General features: G+C 38.2%; 1 protein-coding gene and 2 pseudogenes across 7 annotated transcripts in view; 1 reads left to right on the top strand and 2 right to left on the bottom strand.

Annotated features, from left to right (window-relative positions):
• RBL2 (RB transcriptional corepressor like 2) overlaps nucleotides 1-26,006 on the bottom strand; it is a 55,488-nt gene that overhangs the window by 15,580 nt on the left and 13,902 nt on the right. For all 7 annotated transcript variants that reach the window (XR_009615371.3, XM_060650771.3, XM_060650772.3 and 4 more), the window contains 12 exons: nucleotides 22,971-23,131; nucleotides 22,822-22,886; nucleotides 21,997-22,183; nucleotides 17,889-18,055; nucleotides 14,274-14,383; nucleotides 13,471-13,574; nucleotides 10,841-10,978; nucleotides 9,447-9,611; nucleotides 8,818-8,929; nucleotides 5,950-6,219; nucleotides 5,482-5,762; nucleotides 5,215-5,391 (listed from right to left, as the gene is read on the bottom strand). Coding sequence is in view for 6 of the 7 variants with exons in the window: in XM_060650771.3 (XP_060506754.2) it covers nucleotides 5,215-5,391; nucleotides 5,482-5,762; nucleotides 5,950-6,219; nucleotides 8,818-8,929; nucleotides 9,447-9,611; nucleotides 10,841-10,978; nucleotides 13,471-13,574; nucleotides 14,274-14,383; nucleotides 17,889-18,055; nucleotides 21,997-22,183; nucleotides 22,822-22,886; nucleotides 22,971-23,131 (1,937 nt within the window). In the remaining variant the exon portion in view is untranslated. The remainder of the gene's footprint in view (nucleotides 1-5,214; nucleotides 5,392-5,481; nucleotides 5,763-5,949; nucleotides 6,220-8,817; nucleotides 8,930-9,446; nucleotides 9,612-10,840; nucleotides 10,979-13,470; nucleotides 13,575-14,273; nucleotides 14,384-17,888; nucleotides 18,056-21,996; nucleotides 22,184-22,821; nucleotides 22,887-22,970; nucleotides 23,132-26,006) is intronic.
• LOC132691286 (putative protein FAM10A4) lies at nucleotides 14,396-17,508 on the bottom strand (annotated as a pseudogene).
• On the top strand, nucleotides 24,467-25,788 carry LOC132690387 (large ribosomal subunit protein uL18-like; annotated as a pseudogene).

Here is a 26,006-nt window from a genome sequence, read left to right as displayed (position 1 = left end):
AAGCAGACACTGTCAGACTGGATTAAAAAAGATATCTAGGGGCGCTTGGGTGGCTCAGTCCGTTAAGTGTCCAACTTCGGCTTAGGTCATCATCTCATGGTTTGTGAATTTGAGCTCCATATGCTTGGGATTCTCTCTCTCTCTCTCTCTCTCTCTCAAAATAAATACATAAGCTTAAAAAATAAATAAAATAAAGAGATCCAACTATACTCGTACAAGAAATATACCTTGTACAAGTATACCTGAGGCACCCGGCTGGCTCAGTCGGTTAAGCATCTGACTTGATTTCGGCTCAGTCATAATCTCATGGTTTGTGGGATCAAGCCCTGCATTGGGGTCTGTGCTGATAGCACAGAGCCTGTTTGGGATTCTCTCTCTCCCTCACTGTATGCCCCTCCCCTGCTCTCTCTCAAAAATAAATGAATTTAAAAAAATACAAACACATTTGAAAGAAGGATGGGAAGAGCTATATTATATATAAACAGCAACTTCCAAAAAGCTGGGTGGCTATGCAAATATTACACTACAGACTTTAGAATAAAAAGTAAAAGTTCCTAGAGATATAGAGCAACATTTCATAAATGATAAAAGGGTCAATCCATCAGGAAGCTATAACAATTGTAAACATTAATGCACCTAATGACAGCATCAAAATATATGAAATAAAAACAGAAATAAAGGGAGAAACAGATAATTCAATAATATTTGGAGAGTTCAATACCCCACTTACAACAGTGGACAGAACAACTCATAGAAGATCAACACAGATGTGACTTTAACAACACTATATAACAACTAGACCTAACAGACATCTACAGAACACTCTACCCAAGGACAAACAATATACATTCTCAAGGGCACACTGACTATTCATCAGGACAGATCATATGCTAGGCTAGAAAACAAACCTTGACAGGGGCACCTAGGTGGCTCAGTCAGTTAAGCTTCCAAGTCTTGATTTTGGCTCAGGTCATGATCTCACAGTTGTGAGATCGAGCCCCAAATCAGGCTCCTTGAAGCCTGCTTGACATTTCTCTGTCACCCTCTCCCTCTGCCCCTCCCTGCTCATGCTCTCAAAAAACAAACAAAAAACTCAAACCTTGATAAATTTTAAAGGACTGAAATAAATTAACACACCTAGATAACCAATGTCTTAAGCCAAAAGAGAAATTAGAAAACACTGAGTGAAATGAAGATATAACATACCAAGACTTATGAGATGCAGCTAAAGGGAGGCTTAGTGGGAAACTTACAGCTTAATTAATGCTTACATTAATAAAGATACTAAATCAATAACCTAACCATCTTAAGATGCTGAAAAAAGATAAAAACTAAGCCTAAAGCAAACAGAAAGGAGGAAATAAAGATCTGAATACATATCAATAAATGAGACCAAAAGCTGGTTCTTTGACACAGTCAACAAAATTGACAAACTTTTAGCTAGACAAACCAAGATAAACAGAAGATTCAAGTTACTAGTGACAAAGAATAAAAAGGACTATAAGGGAATATTATGAGCAACTGTGTGCCAACAAATTACACAGCATGAATGAAATAGGCAGATTCCTAAGAAGACACATACTACAAAAACTGATTCTAGAAGAAATAGATGATCTGAATAGACTTATAAAAAGAATTATTCATCAATAAACCACCCACAGAGCAAAATATGGGCCCACTCCCATGGCTTCACTGCTGAAGTCTATACAACATTTCAAGAAGAATTAATATCAATTCTTCACAGACTCTTCCAAAAAAAACAGAAAAGGAAAACTTCCTTATGCATTATATGACTCTAATATTTCCCTGATAACAAAACCATGACAAAAAAACACTGTATCTTTCATGACTAGGACAGAGGCACTTGGGTGGCTCAGTCAGTTAAGTTTCCTGTCCAACTCTTGGTTTCGGCTCAGGTCATGATCTCACAATTTCATGAGTTTGAGCCCTGCACTGGGCTCCGTGCTAACAGTGCAGAGCCTGCTTGAGATTCTCTGTCTCCCTCTCTCTCTGTCCCTTTCCCACTCCTGCTGTTTCTGTCTCTCTCAAAACAAACTTAAAAAAAAAAAATGTTGGGGCTCCTGGTGGCTCAGTTGGTTAAGTGTTCAACTTCAGCTCAGGTCATGACCTCACGGTTCGTGAGTTTGAGCCCTGCGTCAGGCTCTGTGCTGATAGCCTGGAGCCTGGAGCCTGCTTCAGATTCTTGCCTCCCTCTCTCTGGCTCTCTGCCCTTCCCCCACATACGCTCTGTCTCTCAAAAATGTTAAAAAATATTTTGTTAAATAAATAGGACAGAATTCCCAAACAAAAATACCAGCAAAGTGAACCTAGTAACATAAAAAAAGAATTATACACCATGACCAAGTGGTATTTACCTCTGAAATGCAAGGTTGGTAATGTACGAAAATAAATATAATACACATTTAAGTATTAGTAAATATTTAATATATCCAAATTATATCTATAATACTTATATCTAACATTGATATCTAAAGACCAGTAGAATAAAAAAACACAATCTTCTCAATAGATTCAGAAAAAGTATCTGACAATTTCCAACACCCTTCACAATAAAAACACTTAAAAAAAAATATCAGAACTTCCTCAACCTGATAAAGTTTTTTCAGTCATGAACAAAATCACAGCTACTATCATATTTAATGGTGTAATCTACATGCTTTCCTCCTAAGATGAGAAACAAAAGAATTTCTGCTCTCAACACTTCGATTCAACATTATACTGGAGGTTCTAGCCAGAACAATTAGGAAAGAAAAAGAAAAGGCATGCAGTATGAATGACAAGTAAAATTCTTTCTGTAAGCAGATTACATGACCTTATACATAGAAAATCCTAAGGAATCTACCAAATTAGAACTCATAAATGAGTTCAGCAAGGTTGCAGGACACAAAAAATCAACTGTATTTCTCTATACTTGCAATGAGCACATCAAATTTAAACATCTGCATTTGTAATAGCATCAAAAAGAACATACAGGAATAAAGTCAACAAAAAAAAGTGTAAAAGTTATACTATGAAAACTATAAAATACTGTTGAAAGAAATTAAAGATGATCTAAATAAAGGGAAAAATAACCTATATTCACAGATGGACGGTGAAAATTTGTTAAGATGGCAATACTCCCCAAATTGATTTATAGATTCAACACAATCCTATCAGAATGCTAGCTGACTTCTTTGAGACAAGAAGTCAGAATTGACAAGCTGATTTTAAAATTCATAAAGAATGTCAAGGGATTTAGACTAGCCAAACTAAACCTGAAAAAGAAGAAATAAGAGGAAGGACTCTCATTTCCTGATTTTAAAACTTAGGTCAAATTAACAGTAATAGTAATCGAGGGGGGGGGGTGGGGGGAGAGATCTACAGTAGATAGTAATCAAGGATAGAATTAAGAGTCCAGAAATAAACCCATGTGTCTATAGTCATCTGACTTTTTTTTGACAAGGGTGCTGAGACTATCAGTGGAGAAAGAATGTTCTCTTCAACAGTAGTACTGGGACAACAACTGGATAGCCCCATGCAAAAGAATAAAGTTAGACTCCTACCTCATACCACATATAAAAATTACTAGAAATGGATCAAAGACTTAAATGTAAGAGATAAAACTATAAAACTCTTAGAAGAAAACAGAGATAAATATTCATGACTTTGGATTTGGCAATGTATTCGTAGGACACCAAAAGTATAAGCAACAAAGAAAAAATTGATAAACTGACTTCATCAAAATTAAAAACTTTTATGCTTTAAATAACACTATTAAGTAAGTGAAAAAAAAAACACACAGATGAGTGAAAATATTTGCTAATATCTGACAAGACATTTGCATCCAGAATATATAAAGAACTCCTACAGCTCAACCACAAACAAAAAGCAAACAACCCAATTCAAAGATAGGCAAAGGATTTAAACTGATATTTCACCAAAGAAGATACACAAATGACCAGTAAGCGAATGACTGACTGGGATGGCCAGAATTAAAAACTCAAATAATGATCAATAAAGCACAATAAAAGACACTCAACATCATCAGTCATTAGGGAAATGCATATCAAAACCACTATAATATATCAATACTCACTGGGATGACTATAACAAAAAATAGAAAATAAGTTGGTAAGGATGTAGAGAAACTAGAATTCTCCTGCACTGCTGGTGGGAATGTAAAATTACACAGCTGTTGTGTAAAATATGGCAAGTTTCTCAAAAAATTAAACACAAAATTACCATATGACCCAGCAATTCCCCTCTTGGGCATATACACAAAAGAATGAAACCAAAAACTCGAAGAGACATTCGTACCCTCATGTCCACAGGAGTGACAGCTAAAAAGTGGAAGCTACCCAAGGGGCCATCAATGGATGAATGGATATACAAAATGTGGTATGTCCATATGATGGGATATTGTGCAGCCTTAAAAAGGAAGGAAGTTACAACTCATGCGATGACACAGATGAAATCACAAAAAGACAAATATTGTACAATAGTCACAGACGGAAAGTAGAATGATGGGTGCCAGGAGCTAGGGGGATGGGGAATAGAGAGAACCTACTTAATAAAAAAAGCAGTTTTATTCTGCAGGGATAGAAATGTTTTGGAACAAGATAAAGGTTGAGTGTACAATACTGGGAAAGTACTAAATGCTACTGAACTGTTCATTTAAAAATGGCTAATTTACATTATGTGAATTTCACCTCAGTAAGTTATCTTGAAAAACAAAGTCTGATAACAAAAAGTGTTGACAAAAATGTAGAGAAATCAGGACGTTCGCATACTGCAGGTGGAAATATAAAATGGTGCAGTGACTCTGGAAAAACAGTCTGGCAGTTCCTCAAATGGTTAAACACAGTACGTACCCAGCAATCCACTCTTAGGTATATACCAAAGAGAAATGAAAAATGTGTCCATGCAAAAACTTGTACACAAATGTTCACAGCAGCATTAGTCAAATAGCCAAAAAGTGCAAACACCCAGGTGGCCATTGATGGATAAACAAAATATCATATATTCATACAACAGAATTATTTTGTAGGGATGGTTGCGCATTTCTGTAAATACACTAAAAACCACTGAGCTGTACGTTTTAAATGAGCGAATATATGGTAGGTGAATTCTATCCCAATAAAACTGTTAAAAGTGTTCTGAGAGTAAGGAAGTAGCTTCTTTACTTTTCCCTCTTATACTCCAAATGGTACTCACCTTTGCCATCACATAAATAGCACACATTAACAACTGGTCCAGATGTCTGTCCATCATAAGCTCAGGACACTGAATTATGGAGAACTCAAAACAGGTCCAGATTTTTTTCCTCAGTTCATCTGAAATATCCAGTTTAGCACAAAGATCCCGAAGGCGGACACCTGCCAAGTGGTACACCTGGTAGATAAACAAAAACATTTCAAACTTTGTTTACCTAACACTTCTATTTACCAAGCTCTGCCCTGGGAAGGGTACATGAAAAATTACCTTTCTAAAGAAAAGCGATAAAGAGCTGGTCTTCCTGGGCCTAATACTGTTGCCAGTTAAAGGTGGGCCTTGTTTCTGCTGGTGTCCACCTGGGGAGATCTGCTGAATGGCCACCTGACCAGGGACTTGCAAAGTTGTTCCTGTCACCTGTGGAGAGCTCAAACTTCCAGTCAGGGCCTGAGCACTAAGGGGCTGGATGGAGCCAGTCACAGCTTGGGCCTGCCCTCCAACATTGACCTGGACTGGGAAGAATGTTATCCCTCCATTTTCATTCGCAATACCTATAATGTGTTAGGAAGAAAATGATGATGATGAAAGGTTCTCCAGGCACGGGTTTCCAATTTCTCCCCTCCCAACCTCCTTCCCCTCTCCACTCTTATCTCATATGGTCATTCCAGCCAAGTCTCAGGTAACTTTCCAATAAAGGCCCCCGACAAAGAACTCAACATCCAACTCTGCCTTCCTCACCTTGTACAGGAATGGTCACTGTTTGTCCATTGTTGGCTGTGACAGTGGCTGTTGCCATGGTGACCAAAGTCTGCCCAGGAACTGGAGTGACAGAAACAGCCTCCCCCGATACATTCTGCACAGGGACAGCATTGACTAGGGGCTGTGGGGGAATGCGCCCAGGTGTCCCTCCATCAGAGGGGCTATCATTCTCGACAAATAACCGCCTTCTGGTGGAGCTGGCTGTCGGGGAGCTGTATCTGTCATATAATGTGGCTGGAGATGTCATGCCTAGGGTCAAAAAAAAAACCAAAAAACAGTTTAACTCAAGGAAACTGAGATCTTACATCCAAGCTGTTATGTTCAAAACTAATCAGTGTTTGAAATACTTCATAAACAAACATCACAGGGGTCATATCATAGCTCTGCTCAACTAAGGAAAGTTCAACCGAACACTATTAAGAACAAAATTTAAACACAGGAATTCTTCTCTATTTGTTCCACAGTGCTCCCTCCTACATTCCACCTTCTGCTGCATCGAACCAAACTTTGCCCTCCACTGCTACAGGGCCTTGATGATTTAGGGGCAGTTTAAAGAATTACTCTATTTTCCTAGGATACTTTTGACTATATTCAATGTTTACCTGCCACTCGAGTGCAATGTGATTTCACTGTGAAGCCACTACTCGATAAGGGGACATGATGGACTTGATATTACTGTGGTATCATCTGGGAGCATTTCCCCCAGTTTTATAAATTTTCATCTTTGTGTTTTTCCACATATAGAAAATTACTAGGACTCAATAATGTTCTTCAGCAAGAACAGATATATGTGAGTTGGACTCAAGCTTAGTTTATTTTTAAAACTTGAATGAGATGTAATTCACATACATTTTAATCACTTAAACTGTACAATTCAATGGTTTTTGGTATATTATGTTAATTCATTTTTAACAGAAATATATATAATGTATAATTTGCCATTTTAACCATTTTAAGTATACAATTCAGCGGCATTAATTACATTCACAATGTTGTGCAACCATCACCACTGTCTCTTTCTGAAGCTTAATCATCCCAAATAGAAACAAACTTGAACTATTATGGCTCAGTCTGTTGTTAAATATTCACACTAGTGGCTTAATGTTTATGCAGCAATCCCACCCTCCTCCATGTCTGGCTATAAAATCTGCACATCAGTGGGTTTTTAAATTTAAAAATATATTGTAGGGAGTGCCATAAGGGGAGTGACAGGAGCAGTCCTGACAGACCATAGCTTAACATTTCAATTTCTAATGGCACAGAAGCGAACAAACTTACCAGATTTGTATTTGGAACAAAGTGCAGTTGGGAGGAATGCATTATGATCATTATCTTGTAAAGTATTAAGAAACATCACGAAAATGGAGAAGTGGTAAGTATAAAGAAAATGAAGTTTAAAGGCAAGTCCTAACCCATAGATCAGGGAAGCAGAAAAACAGTTAAGCCATTATGATTCCTCTTCCAAAAAACGAGGAAACTTTCAGAGATCATCCTTATTTACTGAGTATGCACTGATATAAACTGATTCCTGATTTTATTCTTTATTATTTTTCTGTTAAAGTTTATCTTGAGAGAGAGAGAGAGAGAGAGAGAGAGAGAGAATGTGTGCAAATGGGGGAGGGGCAGAGAGAGAGGGAGAGAGAGAATCCCAAGCAGGCTCCTGTCAGTGCAGAGCTCTAATGGGGCCTGAACTCATGAACCATGAGATCATGACCTGAGCCAAAGTCAGACGCTTAACCGACTGAGCCACCCAGGCACCCAATGATGTCTAATTTTAAAACTGATCTTTCTTCTTATCAATTATATTAAAAGGTTGACCTAGAAACAATAATACCTTCTAATGGCATCCAAGGATTTAGAACTCTCTGAACATAAGCTTAAAGCTTACACCTGGAAGATGTTACAAAGAACTTCCTGGTGGGGCAGCCTGAGTGGCTTGGTTAATAGAGCATGCAATCTTGATCTTGGGGTTGTGAGTTCAAGCCTCACAATGGGCAAAGAAGTTACTTAAAAACCAAAAAAGCTGCCTAAATACAACCTTATGAATAGCAAAACTTCTCTTTTCTGTACTTCTTGGGTCAGCACTGCTGTCGTATTAACCAGTGTAGCACAGCTCAACTGACAAGAGTCAAAGCTGAACACACTCGGGCCATTCAGTACTTTTAACTCACTGGCTTGCCTACACCTAATTGCACCATACAGCTCTATCTTTAAGAAGCTTTGCTGTTTCTTCTGATTTTGAAAGTAATACATATTCATCTTAAAAAATTTATAGAAAGCACCTGGAATTCTATCATCCAATAATAATCATTCTTAACAGTTTGGTTTTTCCATTTCAGCCCTTTTGTATGCTTATATATAAACACACACTTAAAATACAGTAATCACATTAATATACTGTATTCTCTTTGTAAAGCCATTCGTTATTTCATGCATCTTACTGTGTTCCTAAATATTCTTCAAGAGCATTAACTTTTAAGTGATCCATGTGGTACTATAATGCACAGAATATTATCTTCTATATAAACCCTATTAACTTCACTTGTAGTTTTACAGAATTTCAATTCCCAGATATGAGGCTCCCAAATGCTCCCCGTGAGTATTTTATTTTATTTTTATTTTTAAATTTTTTTTTTTAGCGTTTATTTTTGAGAGAGACAGAGACAGAATGCAAGTGGGTTAGGGGCAGAGAGAGAGGGAGACACAGAAGCCGAAGCAGGCTCCAGGCTCCGAGTCGTCAGCACAGAGTCCGATGTGGGGCTCGAACTCACAGAGCTGTGAGATCATGACCTGAACCGACCAACTGAGCCACCCAGGCACCCCTCCCCCCTAGTATTTTAAACTTACTTCTTCCAAGTCCTCCAGTATCAGCACGAACTTCACTCACCCTTCTGGGAGTCAAAGGAGAGCCAGTGATACAAATATCATCTGCTCTTTCCAGGTTCTGAGGTGGCATAACCTATAAAGAATTATATGCACAGAATATCATTATTCAAAAAAGCATTTTAATTAGAATACAGTAACAATCTGAGGCAAAAGAAAACTTGGCTCATCAGTTATTCAACCTAAATAAAATCAGTTGTCTTTTTCATTTTCATACTGAAGTGGACAAAAATTCTGGCAGGCTTAAAAAATTCAAAACTAATAACAATACTAAATACAAATCCATCTTCATTACCAATTTAGAGAATTAGAATATCAATCACTCTAATGTACAGAAAATTAAGAGAGAATACTGCATTCTTACTCTGTCACTGAAACCTTGGCACAATCACAAATTATTTCTGAGTCATAGCTTTAGGGGTTTCTTCTTAGATACAGGGGTGACTATACCACATCAAACCTAAATGCCACCCTCCCACTTCCCATAAATAAGAAAGACATTAAGTTTCATTGCTCTCGGTGAAACAGGAATATAAATAGACTGATACTGATATACTTTTCTTCTAGAAAGATGCGAAGGTATTTTCACAAACCTCTTCGCAAGTCGGAACCCTGTTTTCATTGTCTCTAATTCTGTCCCAGAGTGGAGACTCTGGTTTCCACGCCAAATGATCCAAGATCTGTTCTTCAATCTGATTAAGGTGTTTTACCACCTCTCTACAAAGACCATCTTCCGCTCTAATGAATACTTCTATCACCTGAAATAACAAAAAATATTCTGGTTTAATAATTTTTTTCACCACAAACTTGTTTAAGTGTGAAGTAAAATGGATACATTTATTCAGATGCTGCTTTATACATGTTTATAGATACATTAACTCATCAAAATTCGAAGCCTAAAGAATAGTACTATTTTGAAATAGCTGGTCTTCCTTTCACTGTCTTTATAAATAATTATTATATAAAATGCACGTGGGAATTATATAAAATCTTTGGTATAACAGTATATTTTAAACAATTTTCTAAGAAAAAAGATGCCTACTTATTGAAGTTGAAAAATACTACTCTCAAAACTTCATGTTTAAAAACTCTAGGGCTGTCTGGCTGGCTCAGTAGTAGACCATCTGACTCTTGATCTCAGGGTTATGAGTTTGAGCCCCACGTTGAGTGGTAGAGATTACTTAAAAAAATAATCAAATAAAAACTCTAAACATTCAATCCATACCATTATAAAAGCTGATTTTGCTACTACATTAGAAAGAATTAAGATAAATTCATATACTGAATCAATATCAAGACAGAAACAACTACCAAATCAATGCTATCACTCTGCACCTCTATATAACATGTGAAAGATAATTTTTATTTTCTTCTGAAGGATACTTTCATTGTTATTTCCATAAAATAAAAAAGGTTGCTATATAAGATTAGCTACTGATATGCTTGCCACTTTTTTTGAAGGCTACTTAGCTAATAAAATGAAAGCATTCTAAAAGCTTTTATCAGATAAAAAGAAGAATCAAATGAAGGTTTTGCCCAAAAACAAGTCTTCATACCATCTTAAAAGAATTTAAATGGCTCTTAAGACTGTTCTATTTCTTCTCTCCAAATAGAGTAGAACTTACTAAATATGTAATTAAAAAGAGAAGAGAAAGGAGTGCCTGGATGGCTCAGTCAGTTGAGCACTGCACTCTTGACTTTAGCTCAGGTCATGGTCCCAGGATTGTGGGATTGAGCCTGGGTCAGGCTCCATGCTGAGCATGGAACCTACTTAAGATTCTCCCTCTCTCTCTCTCTCTCTCTCTCTGTCCCTCTCTCTCCCTCTACCGCTCTCCCCTGCTCAAACTCCCTCTCAAAAAATTGAAAAAAAATAAAAGAAAAGAAAAGAGAAGAAATGTACGTAGGTAGCAAAATGAATTAGCTGCTGAACAACAGGAAGTTCATCTCATCTATAATTTCCTCATAAGTGTCATATTTTTTTAAATACCTTATAAAAATGATAAAGTGGCACATCAAATATTTCAGTAATAAGTGGAAAATTCCCAGGAGGCTTATAAGAAAAAGTGACGACCTCAAGGCAGCAGGCCAAAAGCGATCTATGGAATGCATCTTGTTCCAGAATGCCCTACAAAACAAAGTTATTAACATTTAGAAACATAAGCCTACTCTAACAAGACATTTCTTCCCCAGTCAAGTTAAATAAAAATACCAAAGCATGTAATTTTCTGAGTTAGTGAGAAGTATGTGCTTAACTTCCTTATAAAACTTTTCTTAACTTTATAAATAAGACCATGTTTTAGCAAAAACAAGTATTAAAAGAATGTATATGAACTTTTAAAAATCTTACATATTGTAAAATATAGGTAATAAAAAATTACATCCCTAATAAAAATATACATACACCCTGCTGCTTAGAGGAATAATAATATGGAAAGATGTTACAAAACAGTATTTATAGTTAGAGGCCACTCTCATAAAAAGACAGCTGGAAGGAAGGCAGGTGACTGGTTAGATCGTCATGGATCAAAAGTCAACACGTTTATCTCAGGACACATAATCACATTTTCCTTTTTGTTTTTGCTTATTAATTTTCCAACTCTATACATAAACATTTACTATTTTTGAATTAAAGTTATTTAGACACCAAAAACATAGGTAACAGGAGAAAAACAGATAAACTGGCCTTCATCAAAATTAAAATCTTTTGGGGGTGACTGTGTGGCTCAATTGGTTGAGCATCCAACCTCAGCTCAGATCATGATCTCATGGTTCATGAGTTCGAGCCCCACGTTGGGCTCTGTGCTAACAGCATGGAGCCTGGAACCTGCTTCTGATTCTGTGTCTCCCTCTCTGTCTCTACCACTCCCTTGCTTGTGCACACTCACTCGCTCTCTCAAAAATAAACATTTTTAAAAATATTAAAACCTTTTCTGTATCAAAGGACACCATCAATGAAGTAAAAACACAACCCACAGAACAGGAGAAAATATTTGCAAATCGTGTATCTGATAAGGGATTAATATCCAGACTATATAAAGAACTCCTACAACTTGACAAAAGGCAGACAATACTACTAAATATTATGGATAATATTCTGAATATTATTCAGTCTTAAAAAGGAATAAAGTTCTGACACATATGATAACATGGATGAACCTTGAAAACATGATGCCAAGTAAAATAAATGAGACACAAAAGAATAAATATTGTATGATTATACCTAGAATAGGTAAATTCGTGGAGACAAAGTAGAGATTACCAGGAGCTGGAGAAAGAAGTGAATGGGGAGTCACTGTTTAATGGGTACAGACTTCCAGTTTGGAATAATGAAAAAGTTTTAAAGATGGCTAGTGGTAAGGGTTGCATAACACCATGAATGTACTTAATGCTGTTGAATTATACATTTAAAAAATGCTTAAAATGTTAAATGTTATGTATATTTTACAATAAAAAAGTTGTTTTAATAAGTTTCTTAAGTGAGTATACACGTATCCAATAATTATTATCACCCCCTAAACTGCAGCTATGTTTTATACACCCTTCTGTATATTTCAAAGTTTAGAAATCTGTCATTAACAACTTTTAAATTCCAACAGTCATAATTTTACATATAAAAAAGAAATGTAAATAGTTACAAGAAATTAGAACAATTATCAATTTTAAAATTTTCCTAAAATGTTACTTTAAAAAATAGTTTTTAGGGCACCTGGGTGGCTCAGTCAGTTGAGTGTCCAACTCTTGATGTTGGTTCAGGTCATGATCTCAAGGTTCGTGAGATGGAGCCCTGCCTCAGGCTCTGCACTGATAATGCAGAGCCTGCCTGGGATTCTCTCTCTTCCTCTCTCTCTGCCCCTTCTGCTCTCTCTCTCTCAAAATAAATAAATACTTTATGAAAAAAAAAAAAAGTTTTTAAAAATTTTTATTGATGTCATTTAAGTAAATACCACTTATTTCAAAATCAATTTATATTTGGCTAGTAAAATCTACAAAAAGTAATCACCTTCATCAAAGAGCACTGGTTGAATGTCGATGCTAAAGTCCTATCGAGTCAACACTCAACTTATTCTTGCTACCCAAGGCTTGTCAGGAGAGTATACAGGTTAATAAGTTCATGTATTCTAAAAACTCAATTCAGGTTAAGTCTGAATGTTTCAATCCTTTTTTTAAAATGTTTATTTATTTATTGGGGAATAGGGGCAGAGAGAGAGAGAGAGAGAGAGAGAGAGAGAGAGAGAGAGAGAATCCCAAGCAGGCTCCCCACTGTCAGCCCAGAGGTTAACACAGGGTTCAAACCCACGAACTGTGGGATCATGAGCTGAGTCAAAATCAATAGTCGGACGCTTCACTGACTGAGCCACCCAGAAGCTCCTGAATGTTTTAATCCTTGACTACAGAGTCTTAGGGCCCATAGAAACCATGAGTTATAGCACATGGCCTACTGCACTGAGAAACACTAAGTGGGGTAAGGAGACTCAGAACACAAGTTTCCTTAGGTGCCAATCACTCCCTCAGAGCCATGGTTTTGTCTTTGTTTTGTTTAGTTTGGGTTCTGTATGGGTAGGGCCAAAAGGGAATTAAATTTTATTGTGCTGATCAATACACTGGTCATTTACTCACAGATAAATCCATGTCTCCCAGTCTTTTCTGTTCCTGTTCAATAACTGATTCTAATACTTTATAGTAGAGCATTTCTGCAAAACGAAAATGTTTGCTGGCAATTTCTGCATAAATAATAAAAGAAACAGTCACATGCAAAGAAATTATTGTAGAAAGTGAGAGTTTATCCCATCCCCTGCCCATGAAATAAAATATAAAAACCAACCAATTACTTCCTATACATGCACTTCTTACACCTGCTGTTCCCATCATTCCTAAGATTTCTTAATTTTCTTCATGGTAACCATACTAACGCTCAAAATTTTCTAAAATTATGAAATGAAATTTGCACTGAGAAAACTGCAATAGCATTCCATTAAGAGTCTTTCTTTTTTTTTGTAAGTTTGAATTGAACGGCTGTATGCTAGGAGGTATACAATTGGTTTGCTATTCTACTCATACTTGGTTCTAATTCATAACATCAAACAACTTCTAGAACAGGTCTGAGCATGAAACAGCTATATCTTCTGAACTTATTCTTAATATTTTAAAGAATCACTATACTTCTATATTTAATAGTATCTAGTCTACAAGTGAAACTAAAGATTTTGCAAACAAAGTACCAGAAGTCCAACCAGTCTAAAATTTCTCTTATGGAGAAAGGCCCAGAAACTACTTGGTTGACAAAAAAAAATTGGATATCCGTATCTCAGACCTCAATCTAAAGTCATAAATCTTTTCTTCATCTTTCTGATTTAGTTACCAAGAAAGGACCCTGTAGTTAAACTTCAAAAATGAACAATACAGACAATATTAAGCTGTACCTTTAGTTGAATTACTGAAATCCTCATCTGGCTGGGAATGCTGAGAATATATTTCATACATTTCTTTCAATCTGTTGGCAATAGCCTGTGTTGGATCCCTGGAACATGTCCTAAAATTTTTTAAAAAAAAATTTTAAATTAAAAAAAAAAAAAAAGTATCCAACTTAAAGGTCTTGCTGAGTCACAAATAAACTGTGTATAATTCTGTAGTTTTACTAACGTATAAATATAAAATACTTTGAACAGAAACTACACCTCCCAAAGTATTCTAGGAGATGCCATACTTCCTTATCGCAGGTGCTGGTACTCCCGTTTTGCATGAAAAAAATGTATCTTGTGTGGAGCTGCATGCAGTTAAATTTAGCATTCTTGACTGGCCCCCATCTACCCTACACATCTACAATCACTGATAACAAACAAAACTGCCTTCAATTGTTTCCTCAGAGGGCAATACAAGTCCCATTAGGAACTCCTGGAAGAAAACAGAATGAAGGGGTGTATAAACTATACTACAGACTCATAGAAACCATTACTGGCACTTTTCATTTTTTCCTCCAAAGCGAGGTGTATTTCATTGACTTTTTTTTTAACTTGAAAGGCAATATATATTCAATGCAGAAGCAGTAAACAAATTATCAGCAGTTGTTAACAACTATGTTTCTTTTTTTTTTTTTTTAAGGAATTAACACATCCTTTTAAAACTCGTTTTTAAATATGTTTAAGGCGTAAAATTCCTAGCAGGGATTCCTAGTAATTGCTACTAGGAAAACCCCACCTGAATGAATAGCCAGTGGGAAACAACTATAAAATGTTTTGGTTGCATGTGGGGCAGAGGGGTAGAGACCATCTTCATAGCACCCCAGCTCCACGAGGTCACTACACAGGTCTGTACTACTGTGACGCCCATGAGGTGATCTAAGTTGCTTTTCCTTCAGCAAGGGTTTTACTTGTCAGAAAGGCATTATGCTTGACCTCCAAATTTGACAATTTACCGAGGAGATTCATAACCTTTGGGTTGCTCTGATATCTGACACATTTGCTGGATTCTCGGCCATATCCTGGAAGGCCACCGGAGCTTCTGGATCCTGCATGGCTGTAAGAACCTTTGGATCACTATGAACTTCACTGAGCCCAGGCATTCCTGCCATTCCTGGCTTGCCCCCAGGAAAGCACCTAGAAAAGAGCCAGTTTGAGCTTCTGTCATCTAGCTTCTTCCTCTCTCCAGGTTCTCTCGTATTCTTCCCAAGCCTTCTCAACCCTACTTTCTATTCTTTCTTTGATCTCTCGCTCTTCGTGTTTTCACTCTCCACATTTTCACTCATACCTTCTCTGATGTTTGGCAATTTTCTGGGCCCTCACTGATCTTGTCTCAGCATCGCACTAGCATCTACATCATAGTCCAGTTTACAAGCAAGGGCAAGGTCACGTGCTGCTTCTTCTCAATGGCCCAGAAGCCTGGGCTTTCCCATGCCACTTGTAATGCTGAGCTGAGTCAGGATTTATTTCCATAGCTCTATCACAGTCTTGGATGGCAGTGTTTGGCATCTGTAATTTAATGAAGACACTGGCTTTCCTGGCACACAGAATGGCCAAGCGAGGATTCAGCTTGATGGCATCTGGGTACAAATCAATGGCCTTTTGCAACTCATCATCATTTAGGGCATCCAATGACAGCCACTATTTCATCATTTGCTGGATCCATCATTTCCCCACTCATCTCTATATTTTCATCTCCCATTTCTTGAGGGGCATTGTTATCTGGTTCAATCACACCTTCACTGTCAATTTCTAGATGACTTTCCGTGCTTGATGGTTCATCTGTCTTATGTTTTCCTCCACCTTCTTACTAGCTGTTTTTTCTTCACTGTAGCAGGTGGTATTTAACCCGCCACGCTCACCACCCATTCTCAGGAAGTGCATTTCCTTGGTGTGCAGAACACTCAGGTCCTGCTTACACATTTTCATGAAGGCCTGAAGTTCGTTCACTTTGCAGGGGGTCCATAGGCCAGAGGCTGTGGCCCGGCCCAATTCCAGGTGTGGGTGCTATGTAGAAGCAACTGTGATTTTATTTTGATCACAAATATAAAATTGTAGCAAGTTTAGAAAATTGTAAAGAAAATAAAAATCAGTTATAATCCTGCTAGAGGTAGCTACTGACTATCATACACAAACAGAATTTTATTTATGAACACACTCACAGGTACCTTTTTACAGAAAATAGGAGTCTTTGGTTTTACTTAGCGTTTACTGGAAATATTCAACCCCACTAATGGTGTCTAAGATTAAAGAAGCTCCTACACCTGGAAAGAGATCTGGACGCTATAAAGTCAGTCTTCTAAAATGTATTTATAAAATGCTTCTGTATTCTAGGCCAACAAGGTCCATCTGCGGAAGAGGCCATACAGACTCAGCCTGTTGGGTATTAATCACAGTCAAGTTATGAATAAAGCAGACTTCATGAAAATGTGAAGGGAAATTAGTCAACCTTGGTATTTAATAAGTCTAGCTGTGAGTAGGAAATTACTAGTGTATACTGGGCCTCCTTATACTATACCACCAGAAATAAAATAGGCTCCTATAGGATCTATGTCATCAAATCCGATACTTTTTAGGACAGAGGGGCCTTGGAGGTAATATTTTCAAATAAACTTGCAAAAAACTGTGCACAGGTAATAAAATCCAGTCTATCAGGCTTTTCACTAGGGCTCACTGATATTTCTACCAGTCTCCGGCAGATCAAAGGACTAAAAGCAGTTAACTTCCTTTCCACACTAAGGGTATTTTACACAACTTACAAAAGTTATGGTGGTTTGACACTGATTATGAATGTAACTGTTTTATCTTTTAAAATCTGACCTACCCCTCAGAAATTTGCTCAGGTCCAATCTTCTTCATGAAGTCCTTCGACAACTGCTATTTTTATTGATCCCCGCCCCCCGCCCTGCTTCCTGAAATCTTAAGATAGAACATTTGGTAACAGTTTGGTGCCTTATTCTACAGTGTCTAGTGTTGTTAATTACTGTCTCCTCTACTACACAGAAGAAATCTGAGTGCTACGGACTGAATATTTGTGCTCCGCCTCCAAATTTCTATGTTGAAACCTAATGCCCAATGTGATGGTGTTTGGCTGTGGGGCATGTGGGAGCTGATCAGGTCATGAAAGTGGAGCCCTCATGAATGGGATTAGTGCTCTTATAAAAGAGGCCCTAGAAAGCTTCCTTGCCTCCTCGCTCATTGTGAGGACAGTAAAAAGACAGCTGTCTATGAACCAGGAAGCAGTTCTCACCAGACACTGAATCTTGGAACCTTGATCTTGGACTTCCAGCCTCTAGAACTGTAAAAAATTAATTACTGTTGTTTATAAGCCACCAGTCTACGGTATTCTGTGATAACAGCTGGAACACACTGAGATACTGAGGAACACACTGAGGAAAAATGATCACCAACATAGACGGTGACCTATGTCCTCTACAGACTAATAACACGTCTGAGCATGCAACTGGTATAAAATTAATAATGGGTGAATTAAGCCACTAAAAAGTAAAAAAAAAAAAAAATTAAAATAGAAAATGGTCAACAATCAAATCTTAGAAGGCAAGAAGGGCTCAAACCCACCTTAGAATCTGTTCCAATTTCTCACTTGGCGCATTCTTGAGGCCCGTGAGCATGGTGTGAAGACGACTCAAGCTGTGTGTTGCTGTAGAAACTGGGGTCACACAAGGGCTGTTATCCTTGACGTACCTCACACCAGTCAGTGGTGTGGAGATCCTAAGTGCTTTAGACTAAATGGGGGCGGTGGGGAGGGGGGGGGGGGGGGAGAAGACTATTTTAGATTAGAATGACTTTCAGTTACTTCACAAATGAGAATTCAAACCAATCAGACTCCATCAATAAATTTTAATGATTCAAATATCTCCATTCTTGGAATCTGAACATAACACCACTAGGAGCCACCACCCTCCATGTGAAGACGTGTGAAAGGACAATTTGTATTTTAGCCAACTAGAAAGTCTGTCTCTTAAAAATTAAACCCTAAGACAAGGCATACTTCCCGCACTTCCCTGTCATCCCTACTTTAGGCCTAAACCTGAAGGCACAAAGAAGGAATATACAGTAAAGAGCATCGCTGAGAAACAGCATTTCACAGCTGCCACCCACCACTTTTTTGTAACTACTCAAAGATTGACAAAGGAAAGCTGTGAACTAACCCCGGCCCAAATGAATTCCATGATTTAACAAAAGCCCATCTAAATCATCAGATCTGCTTCAGAGACATGGAACAAAACAAACATTCCTAGATGAGAAAACAGCCTGACACAGAATGGCCTTCAGTCTTCTTGCCCCTCCTTTACCTATAGTTATTAGAATCTATCAGTTCCCCCCCACTCAAGTCTACAGATCTTCAGGGAAATAAATTTAAGTCAACATTCCTGAATATAAATATGAAAAAGATAGGACTTAATATCTGAGAATTTAAGCATGACTACATATGCTAATAAAACATCTTTTCTATTTCTTCGAATAAACTCTGAAAGGTTAAGAGAGCTTAAGAGTGTCTTTTATTTTATTATTTTTTTAATGTTTATTTATTTATTTTGAGAGAGAGAGAGAGAGAGAGAGAGAGAGAGAGAGAGCGCAAGCAGGGGAGGGGCAGAGAGAGAGGGAGACAGAGAATCTCAAGCAAGCTCTGCACTGTCAGCACAGAGCCCAATGCGGGGCTCAAACTCAGGAACCGTGAGATCATGACCAGAGCTGAAACCAAGAGCCAGACACTTTAACCAACTAAGCCATCCAGGTGCCCCAGGAGTGTTTTTTAACATTCAAGATAAACTGTGTTTCCCCACGTAGCTAAGTATATTAATTCTAGAGATAGCTATAAAAACACCTAGTAAAATTTTCACCTGGCAAAACAGACTACTCAAGTTTAAGGAGATACAGATACGCAGAGGAATTTGCCATACAGATATAACTCTACACATACAGATATAAATCTACATGTTTTCTGTGACTCAAACAGGAGAGAGCCAAGACCTCCACTTGGTTTCAAAGAAATTAATTCTACAATTTTTTTAGGTCAATAAGACAATCTGGGTGGATTAACTACATTCAGAAGGCTATTCCCTGCTCTACACGTCTTTTCCTACAGCCAGCTTCTTCCCTGTATATAAACCAGTGCTTTGCTGGGAGGGAAAAACACCTTGCACGTGCACAGCAAAAGCAACAGCAGCATCTCCCACTGCCCACAGACATCAATGCTTCCACACAGGGAACGAGGTATGACTGCCACAAACAGCTTTCTGCCCACAGTTCTCAAGGTCAGCATACAGCTTCTCGGCAGCACTGTTTAGCTCTTGGCTTAAAGCTTCCTGGGCATTCTGATCAAGAGGAGTCTTTCTTTGACTCAGGTATAAATATTGCTATTTTTGAAACTTTAGAACTTTCCTTCTCCAAGTAAACACTTCTAAACTTTGGAGTGCCCCAGAGCTCTGTCCTTAGACCTCTTCCATTCTCTATCAACTCACATAGTCACTCTTCATGGCTTTAAAAGCCATCTATATCCTGGTGTCTCCAGAGTAGACACACACACACAGCCCTAACTTCTGCTATGAACACCAATCTTGTACATCCAAACTGCCGACTCCACTTGTCTACGAGGATGCCTAAAAAGATATCTCAAATAACATACCATCATAACGCCATCTCTGAGTTTTTTCCCTGAATAAATGTCAATAATAAATGTTCATGGAATGCCTACTATGTGCCAGGCACTGAACACAGCACTGGTCACAGCCCTCATGAAGTTTATGTTTTAATGCAGGAGACCCATAACAAACGATTCTTTTTTCCCATCTTTGTATTTATCTATCTACTTACTGTCAGACAAACAATTCTTTCTACCCACCCACTTACCTTAAGACAGTGACAAATACTAAGAGGAACACTAATCACAGAGTAAAAGGGGAAGGAAGTGCTGAAGGTTGGGGAGGATGTCAGTGGTTATTATTCTATGCAGTGGTCAGTCTATCAGAGACCTGAATGTAGTGAGGAAATAAACCACATGAATATCCTGAAGAAACATGTTCTAGGCAGAGAAAACAGCAAGAGCAAAGGCTTTGAGTTGGGGTATGCTCGGCATATCTGAAGAAGGAGAACAGAGGTTAATGTGACGAGCACAATGGGTGAGGAGGAGAGTGGTAGGAGATGAATTCAGAGAGGCAGCGGGCTACATCACTAAAGACCTCAGAGGCCTTTGGAAGGACTTCAGCTTTTATACCATTTATGCAACTGGAGTCATCGCCATTATCTTTCTCTCACACCCTGGATCCAAGCCATCAGGAAATCCTGTGGGTCCTGTCTCCAAAACACAGCCCCAATACCACCATTGCTCTGATCCAAACCACCATGAGCTATCACCAGAACCAGTGCGACAGCCTCTTAATTCCCTACTTCTACCCTGGCCCCTGCCAAACACCCCCTACAAGACCTTGAAAAATGCAGATCAGACTAATTCAGTCACTGTTTTCCATAACACCTTCCTAATGGCTTTCCTATCAGAGCAAAAGCAAACATTCTTACCAGAGCTTCCAAAGCCGTACAAGGTCTACCCTGCCCCCACCCCCACCTCACTTTTCAACCACTCTCTCACTCAATTCCTACCACAGTGCTCTCTCATCATTCCTCCAAAAAGCCAGTCGAGCTCCTACCACAAGCCTTGGCACATGCTATTCTCTGGGCTTCAAACACATTCCTCAGCTAGTCACATGATTTGCTTCCTCACTTCACATCTCTGTTGATGTTACCCCCTCGGAGATGTCTTTCCTCACCGCCCTATCCATAGCAGCCCAAGGCCCACCCGTTCTCCCTTTCTCCCCACGCTCTGAACTACTACCCTATTTGACTTCTCTTTATACACTATCATCCGACGTCCAATATATTCACTTGTTTGGCTATCTATTGTCCATCTCCCCACACTGAAATATAAAACAAGGTATTCATGGCTATTGTGTTCACTGCTGTATCACCAGTATGCAGGACACAATCTGGCGTGTGGAATACCTTTAGAATATTTACTGAATGAATAAGCAAACCAGGCTTAAATCTGGTCTTACAGGTGAGTTACCCCTTGGAAATATACACACTGCCTTTGGAAGCACTTGTCAGAAGCTGTGTATTTTCTGTGAACATCACACAATAGAAGACAAACTCTTAGTCTCCATCATCCTAACTGTATGCATGAAATAACACCTGAAATTCAATGATCCTGAATGTCAATTTAACGGAATTTTCCTAAAGACTATAGATGATCAGTTTCTCTAGTGTCTAGATGAAGGTACCATTCAGATCAATTGACATTTTCTAAAATGCTTACTACATTCAATATGTAAAGACTGTACATTACTGGCCCATTTTTTTTTTTAAAAAACCAACAGTTATATCAGCATGATACATTCATTTAAATTTATATCAAAGGCTCTTTCTCTCAGATCCAACCGAAAACTTGGAAAGTTGATGTTAACAAAAATTAAGTCAGTAAACACAGAGACCACTTTTTCAATTAAGTAGGACAAGAATTTCCCTTTTCATACTGGAAGAAGTATAACACACACGCGCGCACACACACACACACACACACACACACGCACACACACGCGCACACACACACAATTACCACAATAACACAGAGACTCCAGCATGTCTGCTTTCCTGGCACTGGTCAGCTCACCTTGTCGAAATGCTGCTGGAGGATGGCTTTCATCTGCACCCTGTCAGCAGCCTCTGCTCCCGAGCCAGTGTTCAGACACCGTGACAGAGTCCCAATTTCCTCTTCAGCATCCTCTCCAAGAAATATCCTTTCATCTAAATTCCCAACAGATAAAACATACTCCTCATAGGCCTTATTGATGGCTTTACTATAGGAAAAAAAAAAAAAGACAGGCAAAATGTACACTCACAGGACTGCCGTTTCAGTTAGTGTTTTACGCCACCTAATTAGGTCATTTTTTTATTTACTCCAAGTTCTAATAATTTTGTGAAAGTTAAATTTCAGATCACAGTTACTTACATCTGAGCTGTATAAAATGCAAGCTTGCTACACTAGGCTCACCTGTCATACAGCGAGTGTATCTTGCTGACAGTATTTTGGCGGGGATTGGAGGGGAGGAACCCTGTACCGATCTACCTGGGAGGTGCAGTTTCTGGTGAGATGCTTAATTATCTTTCCCAGTTGCTCTAGGCACCTTTGAAGATCTCGCTACTTCTACATCATCATTTGAACCCATACAGTTCCCAAAGAACTTCTTTTATCTCAAAAATTATGATCCAAAAGCTTAACTATTAAAACTTTAAAAAACAGCCCATACAATTTCCAATAAATTTTAACCTGTGTGCTTAGAGTAACAGTTGACACAACTTTTGATTGCTTTCTGATGTTCTCCCACAAAACATATTCTAAGTTTCCAGGGTACAAACAATAAAGACACTAAACTCCGAGGTTTCCTAAGTACATAGTTTACAAAATATTAAAGTGGCTGATAATACAAATACTCACAAACTCTCTGCAAAGTTCCCAGGTTCTAAAAACCCTGTAAGATTTTCTTCTTTTCCCTTAAGGAGCTATGATGAAAGAAAAGATCCTTAAGTCATCATATTAAAATAAATCTTTCCACAGAAAATATTTTCACTTTACTACTTACAAACCTTTTTTTCATAAAGTTTCCTAATATAGGGTTTCCAGAAATGTTCCTTTATTCCCTTTGCTTCCAAAACGAGGCCATCATGTAAGGAACAGAGTTTCTCAATGACACAAGGTGGGTCCGAGGAAGGTTTAGAATCCTTAGCATGAAAATCCTCTGACAGGCCTATAATGAACAGAATCACAGAACAGAGAGATCAGGTAGCATTCAATAAATCAAACTGTAATAAACCAAAATACAAATAATCTAATCAGCCTATGAGTTAGTGTACATAGGAAAGAGTGTAGAGGGGCATAATTTGACTCTAAATATACCTCAAAGATAGCAAAGACAAAAGAAAACATAGGCAGTAATCTCTTCAATATCATCCTCTTCAATATCATTCAATATTGAATGTTGCTATCATTCAATAGCAACATATTTATGGCTATGTCTCTTCAGGCAAGGGAGACAAAAACAAAATCAACTACTGGGATTATACCAAAATAAAAAGATTTTGCACAGCAAAGGAAACCATCAACAAAACAAAAAGGCAACCTAATGAATGGGAGAAGATATATGCAAATGATTTATCCAATAAGGGGCGAATATTCAAAATATATAAAGAATTTATACAACACAACACCAAAAAAATCCAAGCAGTTCAATAAAAAAATGAGCAGAGGACCTTAATAGACATTTTCCCAAAGAAGACATCTAGACGTCCAACAGACACATGAAAAGAAGCTCAACATCACTAATCACCAGGGAAATGCAAATCAAAACCATGAGATATGACCTCATACCAGTCAGAATGGCCATTATCAATCAAAAAGACAAGAAATAACAAGCATTAGGGAGGATGTGGAGAAAAGGGAATCCTCATACACTATTGGTGGGATGGTAAATTGGTGCAACCACTTTGGAAAAGTGTGGAATTTCCTCCAAAAATTTACAACAGAAATACCGTATGATCCCATAATTCCACTAGGTATTTACCCAAAGAAAATGAAAACACTGATTTGGAAACACCTACACACCACCATGTTTACTGCAGCATTATTTACAACAGCCAAGATATGGAAGCAACCCAAGTGTCCATCAATATATGAATAGATCTCTCTCTCATTTTCTCATATTCCCTTTCTCTCTCTCTCTCTCTCTCTCTCTCTCTCTCTCTCTCACACACACACACACACACACAGGTATATTATTAAGCCATAAAAAAAAAAAATGAAATCTTGCCATTTACAACAACATGGATGGACTTAGATGGTATTATGCCAGGTGAAGTAAGTCAAACAGTTGATAGATACCATATGATTTCACTTACATGTGAAATTTAAAAAGCAAACAAAAAAAAACCAGACTCTTAAGTATGGAAAACAAACTGGTGGTTGCCAGGGGAGAGGTGGATGGGGGAATGGGCAATATGGATAAAAGGGATTAAGAGGTACAAACTTCCAGTTATAAAATAGTAAGTTGCCACCCCCCCCCCCCCCCCCGCCAATGGAGTATTTCTGGGCCTGCTTGTCTGTGGTGAGCCATGGACGCCAGTCTCTGTTCTACAGGATGGGGTTTGTTAAGGTTGTCAAGAATAAGGCTTGCATCAAGAGATACCAAGTGAAATTTAGAAGAAGACAAGAGGGCAAAACTAATTACTATGCTTGGGAACGCTTGGTAATTCAGGATAAAAATAAGTAGAACACATCTAAATACAGGATGATAGTCCACAGAGAGACCAGAGAGATCATCTGTCAGACTGCTAATGCCCGTACAGAAGGAAATGCGACGGTTTGTGCAGCACGTGCTTATGAACTCCCAAAGAGAGGTGTGATGGCTGGCGTGACAAATTAGGCTGCAGTGTACTGTAGCAGGCCTGGACAAGATCTAAGAAGGCCAAGTGGAGGTGACAGGAGATGAGTACTGTGGAAAGCACTGAGGGTCAACCTGGTACCTTCACCTACTATTTGGATGCAACCACTCCTCAAAATAAAGTTTTGGGGGCCCTCAAGAGAGCTGTAGATGGTGCCTTCTCTGTCCCTAATGGTACCAAATGATTCCCTGGTTATGATTTGGAAAGCGAGTAATTGAGTGCAGAAGGACACGGGCAGTACATCATGGGTCAAAAAGTTGCAGACTGTATGCGTTACCTAATGGAAGAAGATGAAGACGCTTACAAGAAACAATTCTCTTAATACATAAAGAACAAAGTATCTCCAGGTGGCACCTGGGTGGCTCAGCTGGTTAAGTGTCCAACTTTGGCTCAGGTCATGATCTCGCGGCCCATGAGTTCAAGCCCCACGTCAGGCTCTGCTCTGACAGCTTGGAGCCTGGAGCCCGCTTCGGATTCTGTGTCTCCCTTTCTCTCTGCCCCTACCCTGTTTGCACCTCTGTCTCTCTCCTTCTCTCTCAAAAGTAAATAAAAATTAAAAAAAAAAAAAAAAAAAAAAAAAGAACAAAATAACTCCAGACATGGTGGAGGAGATGTGTAAAGCTCACACTGCTCTAGGAGAGAATCCAGTCTAGAAGAAGAAGCCTAAGAAAGAAGTTAAAAAGAGGTGGAACTATCCCAAAATGTCTCTTGCCCAGAAGAAAGACTGGGCAGCTCAGAAGAAGGCAAGCGTCTTTAGAGCTCAGGAGTGGGCCACTGAGAGCTAAATCAAACCACAATTTTTATGAAGATTTTTCAAAGACAATAATAAACTTATCGACCAAGTAGCTAACATAAATAAATTAAAATAAAATAAAATACATAAGGCATGGAGATGAAAAGTACAACATAAGGAATATAGTTAATAATATTGTCAGAACACTGCATGGTGACAATGGTGACTACACTTACTGTGGTGAGCGCTGAGTAATGTACAGAGTTGTCGACTCACTATGTTGCACACTTGAAACTAATATGACACTGTATGTTAATTATACTTAAATAAAAATAAATATACAGCAAATACAGATAAAGTACATCACTACTCAAAAGATTTCAGTTAATTATTTATCTGGAAATAAAGGAAAAAAAGCTGAGATAACAATTTTAGTATATTGCAATAAGATC

This window comes from Panthera onca, chromosome E2, assembly GCF_046562875.1.
Source record: "Panthera onca isolate mPanOnc1 chromosome E2, mPanOnc1 haplotype 2, whole genome shotgun sequence".
In the NCBI taxonomy this organism is placed as follows: Eukaryota; Metazoa; Chordata; class Mammalia; order Carnivora; family Felidae; genus Panthera; species Panthera onca.
Note: the sequence above shows the minus strand (reverse complement) of the source record. Positions and strands in the feature narration are given on the sequence as shown.